Here is an 8,618-nt window from a genome sequence, read left to right as displayed (position 1 = left end):
CCAGCCTGTGCATTGCATCTGCATCTGCAATGCACAGTCTGGTGACCAGTTTGCCAATCCTGCTAAAAAAAAAAAAATCTTTCTCCTCACTGTAGAAGGAACATGAAAGCATTTGCTGGACATTGTGAAAGATGCCAAATGTTACTGCTGGTTAGTATGCTACATTTCATTAACACCTTCTTGTTTAGGTCACCACTGCAAGATTCTGTTATTAAATCGGTCTGTTGGGGTTTGTCTTATCGTGGTTGCCATGGTTATCATAGTGGTATCATCATTGGAAGTTACCTAAATAATCAGAAAATTAAAGTCTAAAGCTGTACAGCCTTTAAAAATCTGTCCTTATGTCCCTTTATCCTAGCTGGTTTGTAACTATGTAGTAGCATAGCTGTCATCCACAGAGTTTATTTGTAAAGAACAAAAGAAAACTAAAAGTATGGCTTCTACCTCTTATGCTTTATTTTTCACTGCTCGAACACAGACATGCATGACTTCATATTAAGAATTTTGGATAGGCTTGTCTAAAAGGCAATTTCCTGTACTAGGCAACATTGTAATAGAACTTCTTAAAGGAGTTAAAAATATTGTTCACACTTCAGAGGGAACAAATCTATTAAACTGAATTCTCAGTATATATTGCAAATATATTTTCATAAACAATACAAAATTGAAGAGCCTCATGTTCAGATATTTTTAATCACTAAGAAAATATGCATTCTGCAAAATATGCATTCGGGGCCTTTTTGAAATCACTCGGATTTTGTCAGTGGCTTTACTAGTGTTTACAGTTGCTAGAGTCTTCCTATTAGTGATTAATTGAAGTCAGACAGCAAATAAGTCCGGAACATTCTCATAATAATGAAAGCTTAGATATTTTATTCACTAAAAATAATTTAATTGCTGTAACAAGTCACCTTCACCTTTAACTTAGTTGGAATTTTCAATACTCTGAGGCAGACTCAAAATCTTTTGAAGATTGTCAAGAAGTCTGTATACCACACAAACTGTAGGAGAGATTTTAGAAAAGCAGGAAATGCTTAGCATGTGTATTTTTGGATCTCTTCCACAGTGACAAAATATTTTAGATACTGTACAACAAATTATCTACTTTTGCTGAAACAGTGCTGATGTCTTTTTAAAAGGTGCAATGTAAACATTATTTTTACGAGGCCAGTCCCAAAAGACTGGCCTCCCATACTCACATTTTTATCTGTAGGCTTTTTTAAATTGGTACAGTAGGTCAAAATGTAAGACATAACTACTTGGCTTTTAGATTTTTACTTTTCCGTAATAGGTATCAGATAGACTGATTCAGGAGTCATAGATAACCTCCACAGGCACACATATTACACGATTCTTTATCTTCACCTTATTTTACTCAAAACTTTGAAGCCTTTATAAACTTCAGGAACCTGTCCAGCAAAAACACATTTATATCCAGCCAAAAGCAGATCTGAACAGTGCATCAAAAGTTACTAACACCGAAAACAAGATGTCCATCATGTCATTTGGGTTTAGCCTGTAGGATACGAAAGAGCCCTTTTCATTACTGTGCTATTACAGACTATTTTTAAAACACCCAGCAGAATGTGTTCAAGAATAAGAATGACACCCACTGGATGTTGTTGTCCCACAAACTAATCTAATGCTTACTAATATACAAGTCATATCCTTCAAACAAATTGTAAATCTCAATATTTCAATACAGATCACAGTAGAGTAAGTACTAAAACACACATCAGTACCTTTTCAAAACAAAAGTTTTAAATCAACTACAAGAGTTCTTTCCAATATTTTCACATTTTAATTCACTGTTTCAAATCTCTTCTCTATTTTCTTTTCTTCTGTGCTCCTTTTATCATTATTAAAAGATTAATATGCTTCAGTGCGTTGCCATCCTTAATATCTTCTAACCAGAACACAATTTCACTTCCTAGTTCTGTTATCTGTGTTCTCCTTTTGATTTTCTGTTTTTCCTTCAGGATTTTCAGCTCTGTATTCTACACACTGTAGGTTAAACTAGAGTTGAGAAAGATTAAGGTTCTTGTTATTAACAGCTATGGATGAAGGAGAGCTATTCAGTATTCAAGATGTAGCCACGCTATTCATTCTCTTTACATACATTTGCACTCTCCAGCTCTCCTGCTGTCTCTCTTGCTATCCAAATCTTTTCCTTTTTACTGTCTTTTCTACTAGTTTCCCTACCTATTTATTACCCTTTCCAGATTCAAGAAGGATGAGTTCCATCTTAAATCTTGCTCTTTTCCCAGACTCTACTCAGTTATCGTGTGATTAGCATGCAGGTTCTCCCATTGTGTTACTGACTCTTCCCTCTGTAATGCATCTCTCCCTCTCTAACAACAACCTATACATTTCTTTTCTCTTGGCAATGATTTCAGTAGTCTGCTAGTGTTTGTGGTGCCATCTGGGAAAACATATTCTGATAAACAGGACTAGCATAAGCAGACTGTCTCTATCCTCTGAAGTCTTACTCTGTTGGATGCCAGTAGCTATATATTTCTAATGTCAGAATTTCTTTACAAAAGACTATAGCAAATGAACAGTTCTCTATTCTTCTTTAAATTCTATTCATTGATTTCAGTACATGCAATTTACTGGGCAAACTTTTTGTGCTCTGAATCCAGTACTCACATAATGATGCCAATTAAACGAGGACCCTCCACTGCCATTTTTTACATGCAGTGTGACAATCCAGTTCTTCAGCAAGTTCATTACTTCAGGCCAGCTTATTATTACAACCTTTTCAAGAACACAAAACTGCTAGGGCACATAGCTTTAAACACATTTTTATGCAATTAGGATACTAATTGACACAAACAGATTTTTGAGTAAGTCACAACAGTAGGAACACAACATATCTACAACTATGACACTAAACTCAGTCTTCCTTTTTGCAGCTGGATCTCTAATCCTTCTGAGGTAATAAGAAAGGCAATCTACATGATTACTTAACCTCATCAGAAACAGTTATCAGAAGCAAAGTAAATGGATTTAAACATTTAAAACTTCCAGGCCACAACTTCTAGAAGAACAAATGAGATTTAAAACACCACAAAATATTTGAAACAAAACTGGTACTTTAGCAGCTAATCATATTTCATTTCGATCTTGAGAAAAACACTCTGATGAGCAATAGATTTCCATTGAACAGTACTGTTTCAATAACTGAAACTTTGAGGTAAGACTTTTTTCTAAACTATGAAACTAAAAAAAACCCTCGATTTTCTGCTGAAAAAGTTACATTACATTACTTTGTTATTGACTGTATTTAGATAAGACCAAACAGCATAGTGAGAAAATGAAGCTATTGAGCCCCACCAAATATATTTCAACACAGTTGAAACTGGGCATATCAGAATATTGTGCCGGAAAATAAAACAATCTAAGCATCAGGCCTCCCACTCCAGTTATGGATAAAAAGTTCAAAGTTGCAGAAGAGGAATGCTGTGCAGTGGTCAGTTCCCCCTCTACTTTTGTTTGCTAGTTTAGATACACGTTATTTACATATTCTAAGTCCCTAGACCAAAAGCAGCGTTTTTGGTATATATCCCACATTGTGCTAGCATAAATGTATGTGAAAAAGTCTCTATTGCATTATTTAAACAAAGCATGAATCGCTTCTAAAACTAAGAAGGAAGACTAACTACGAACAAGCCTCAGACATGAAACTTCTCCCTTAGAATGTTAATTTTTTTTTTTTTTCTTGCCTATCCCCAAAGTTTTGAGCAACAGAAGATGCAAACTCTCAGCACGTTGGCATGCCAACACAATGGTGTTTCAGTTCAGGAGTTCAAAGTGGAACTAGCAGAAGTTAATAAACAATTTGGAAATCCAGCTGAAAAGAAATAAACAGTGATAGCCCCTTTCTATAAACAGATATTCAATATTAGCTGTTATTGTGAGGGTTTTTTTAATTTTAGTTATGCTATTCCATAAGAATAGCATCAGAGCAAATTGCTGGATACAAAACAGGCTGTGAGAAAAATGGCTTTCTAAAATTAATTCAATACATTCCTGTTTCCAAGAGTAGTAAATACATGACTGAGTACCTAGTCCTCCAGCATGTGCATCAATGAGAGAAGCTGCTACTGCAATCCCTGCAGGGAGACCGAGATCTTTTGCAGCTTCTGGCGTTAGACCTTTTCCAACAGACTCTCCAGGAGACAAGACGTGGTTTCCTGGGCAGACACAAGGAAAACCAAACACCTGTCAATTTACTAAACAGAAAAAACAAATGTGTGTTATTACAAGAACTCCCTTCCCCTCCCTCAAGTTAGTGTGGTATATTTAAAACAAAAAGGTGCATCAAAGAACTCTACCTGATTAAGAAGTTATATTTCATTATCTGTCTGTATATTAAATACAACCATGCTAGATCAGGTTGTCCCATAGCAATTTGAAAGTTCAAAAGTATTCAATGTCCTATCTAGCCACAAATAAAGATTTCACCACAAGCAATTAATTCTGCTTGGCATCTTTCCAAGAGATATGAAATACTTACGCAGAAATCCCAAGTTCCTGTGGTACTGACTAGGCTGCCTGCAGCCATTCTCTGTGCAAGTGAACGAGATTCAGCTCAGCCCATGCTCACAACTGAAAACTGCGCCTGTTACACAAGGCAGGGGCCAATTTTTTTTCCATTTCCATCCTTTCTACTAGGAATAAGGTGGCTATAGTAACAGAAACTCTGAAAAAGAAACTGGTTTAAGCAGCTCATTCCTCCTATTGTAGCTGTATTTCCTCACAGACTTAAATAATCCCTTTTTGAGTCTTCACTGGCCTTACGAAGAATATTATGGTCGCCCCTAACACAAGCAATGCAACCCTTCCCTCTCAGTCCTGTCACAAGGGAGCCTGGTGGCAGGTCCCATCTGCATTTGTTTCCGCTACCATAATGCACATTGTTTTGTCTTGCGAAAAGAGATTTGTTTCAATTTTCAAATTATTCAAGAATCATTGGTGACATCAGAACAAATCTAGATTCATTAAACTTTCAGAATTTAAGGACACCCCCCCAACAGCCTCCTCTCTGGCTGCTGAGTATAACCACAGCTGAAGCAATGAGACTGACAACTCCTGGAACCACACACACTTCCCTGTTTATCTAAGGATTTGGTGGGTGAGAGGCAGTGAAGGGCACAGTGGGAGCTCCCATATACCTCCCTGCCAATACCATGGGTTTTAGTACATATCTGTAGCATTTACTAAATTCAACAAAACTTCTGGGCAGAGTTGACAGAACTCCTTTAAAACAAGCCTATTTTCACAGTCAATTCTATTGAGAATGTTACACCTAAAGCACGTTCTGATGTGTAGAAAGGAAGTAAAACATCCTCCACAACAGAGATTAAGAGGAATAGCACCTCATAAAATATCAGGAATACACTAATGCCCATGAGCATAATCTTCTAGAAATACAGTTATACTACCTTACTAGTTAGATGAAAAGAAGGTTGCGATATTAAATTCACAGGTGGAAAATGTGTCTTCAATTTTACATATAACTTAGATCTTTGTCTTTGCTGTAAATGATGTTGGTTCTTCACTTTAAGGAAGGTGCCCACTTCCTGATGGATGCAATGTATGGAGCCCTTTGTGATTAGACAGCACACACAACTTCTTGGTTTGTTTCTCCAAGAGTTTCTATTCTATTGATAGCCACACCACCACCTCTGAAATGCTAGGCTGAACCTCATACTGGAAATTTAAAACGAGTATGTATAGCCAAAACTTTTGCACTTGACTTTGGGTTTACATTCAAATATTGGGGGCAGTAACCACACCTCACCATTTAGCTTATACAGAAGGAAGTGATGACATTAAACTATCTCCTCACAGGAAAAAAAAAGTCTGTATTTTATTAATTCTTAGTGTAAAGTCAAGACTTTGTGCTAGCTTTTTCAAGAGGTATATCTTTTGCATTTTTTTCCCCAATAAGTTGGACAGCAGGATGCTTCTCTTTAAGAGAACTTTTGTATTACCTTTCTGTTTTTTTAAGACAATGGAGAATAACACCAGTAAAACAAAGTTGTCTGCTTCTCCTGACATTCAAAGACCCTGCAGGTGGAAGGAAGTTCAAAAGAGTTCATGCAGCTAAAACCACATCTTTTTCTTCAGAATCAGTCACCTGACCTGAAAGCATACAAATATCTTGTATATACAGCATGAGATGAAATTAATCTGAAATAAAACCTCTTTCCAGGCACTTAATTCCATGGTTGGCTTGTCTAAATCAGTCATACTGGACAAACATTTTAGTGTGTAATTATTATGTGGTTAAACCCATCCCTGGAAACATTCAAGGTCAGGTTGGACGGGGCTCTCAGCAACCTGATCTAGTGGAAGATGTCCCTGCCCACAGCGGGGGGGTTGGACTAGATGACCTTTAGAGGTCCCTTCCAACCCAAACTGTTCTATGATTCTATGATAAACTCCATTTTAGAGATCAGGGCTACTATTAGACAAAATCTTTTCCTACTAGCTTCTCAATTACTGTATTTCTAGTTAACGAGCACCTAAGGGAGCAATTTCAGAGATAAAGATAATCCTCTCTTCTACAGCAGCAGCAGAAAATGACCCTATAGATTCCTTTGGTACTAGTTATATACCATAACGACCAGCAGCATAGCTATCCCCCATGGACATAAAGTGTGTGAGAACGTGCAGGGATGAGTTTCTTGTGATTTGAAGATGCAGCATAATAACCTTGTATTTAAAAAAAATGAATTAAGAGTAGAGTATGCCCCACCTGTTTTAGGAGTCAAGGTAAACCTGAACTATTATTGACTGAAAGCACTTCCTGACAATCTGGAAAGCGACACCACTCAGAAGCCACCCATGACAGGGATTGCGAAGAGGAGTCTCCTAGGTCACCCAACAGACAGGCAGAGCAGAAAAGAGGTGCCAGCAAGTGAGTGCAGCAAGGAGAGGATATTGACTCTGCCCCTCTACTTCATCCTACCAGCTTTACAAATCAATGAAAGCTCTGCTACACCCATACGATATGTTCATGAGGAGCTTTGTAAAAGGGAAGAAGCAGGCTCTGCACGGGCACTGTTTCTGTCATCATGGAAGTTGCCTCCCCACCCACACAAGTGTGAGTAAGTAGGTGTGGAATGGGCAGAGCTTTGACTTAACCACACGGGTAGAGACCTGGAAAGGGAGTTATAATTCTCATGGTTTACTCTTCACTGAAAAACTAGAAAACTCAGCTAAGCGTCAGTATGCCTAGAATCTGTACGTATAAAGCTATTAAATTATAAAATAAAAAACCACAAAAAGCAACCAAAGAGGAGCCACAATTAAAAAGTAAAGCATTTGAAACAGACTGTACTCCAGTACTAGAGCGGGAGAGAATGAATGGATTCTTACTTGAGCAAAACACAGTGGCTTTAGAAGTCAACGGACAGCTACTATAAAAATAAAGGTATTCTACAGCTACACACCAGCATTTCAACGGCAGGTGCTGCCCCCTTTAAATCCTACCTGTCAGGGGAAAGAAGCTGTCAGAGAGGGAGGAAGGGAAATGAGAACCGCCTGCATACAGAGGTGGGCAGTATGAGTATTACAGAAGGCTGCATAAAAGAGGCAGTGAAAGGACTGAGTCTTCTCAAGGCTCCTGCCAAAGTAAATGTATCGAGTCTTTTGTTTACAGTAGTCTCCTGTACAAGTCATTTACCTTTGCTATAATGACTTCCAAAATTAGACCTAACCAAACAAACCCATAATGGCTGAAGCTGGAGAACTTTCTGTTTCACATTCATACAGCTGTTTCACTAATGCAATGCCTTAATCCACAACCTTTTCATTTCGTACGAGACAGACTATTTCTAGCTACTTTTTCCCCTATAAAGCAGTGAGTTTACAAAAGGAAAAAGCTGTCTGAATCTCTTCCTCCTCTTTTATCCTTCTTTGAAGGCAAATGTTAGAATTTGCTATGATCAGGTTTTGTTTAAAGAATTTATGTGGTACCAACAACCCTCTACCTTTTTAGGCAGTTACGACAGCAACCAGCTATTTACCAGACACAACACACAAGGCAGACAATACATCTTCAGTCAACTTTAGTAATCAAAATTCACTATACAGGCTTACTAATATTTAACAGAACTAGGTAATTTAGGACATAGACCTTTTAAAAAACAACAAAAGCAGAGCGCAGCAGGGGGCCCAGCTGACTCAACTATGACATACTCACTGAGAACAGCTTTTCATCTATCATGCAGAACGTGGCTGCAATTCATAAGCACTTATATCTGGCTGTAAATACAAAAGGAAGAAAATCAAAAGGAGATGTCCCTTTCCTCCACTAACTTGACACAAGCGAACTTGAACTTAGATATATCAATCCCTTGTTGAAATCTCAGCAACCTCAGGAAGAAACCCAAACAAAGGGTACATCCTGTCTCCCATTTTATAGCCTCCCCCAAACTGGACAATCTAAATGCTTTTTAATTTAAAAGACAATACACAAAACAGATACCCTGTTAAATAAGCGGTATATAACATGCATTGAAGAAGTTATCCAGTTAAACAAAATGGTGCTAAATAAGCATCAAAGGAACAGGACCTTAATAAAAAGAAGCACCATCCATCCAATT

General features: G+C 37.7%; 1 protein-coding gene across 5 annotated transcripts in view; it reads right to left on the bottom strand.

Annotated features, from left to right (window-relative positions):
- FGGY (FGGY carbohydrate kinase domain containing) overlaps window positions 1-8,618 on the bottom strand; it is a 149,808-nt gene that overhangs the window by 74,019 nt on the left and 67,171 nt on the right. For 4 of the 5 annotated variants that reach the window (XM_009287409.2, XM_019474173.1, XM_009287410.2 and 1 more), the window contains one exon: window positions 4,068-4,196. The exons of the other annotated variant lie outside the window; for it this stretch is intronic. In XM_009287409.2, coding sequence (XP_009285684.1) covers window positions 4,068-4,196 — 129 coding nt within the window. The remainder of the gene's footprint in view (window positions 1-4,067; window positions 4,197-8,618) is intronic. 5 annotated transcript variants of the gene reach the window in all.

This window comes from Aptenodytes forsteri, unplaced genomic scaffold, assembly GCF_000699145.1.
Source record: "Aptenodytes forsteri isolate BGI_AS27 unplaced genomic scaffold, ASM69914v1 Scaffold119, whole genome shotgun sequence".
NCBI lineage: Eukaryota > Metazoa > Chordata > Aves > Sphenisciformes > Spheniscidae > Aptenodytes > Aptenodytes forsteri.
Note: the sequence above shows the minus strand (reverse complement) of the source record. Positions and strands in the feature narration are given on the sequence as shown.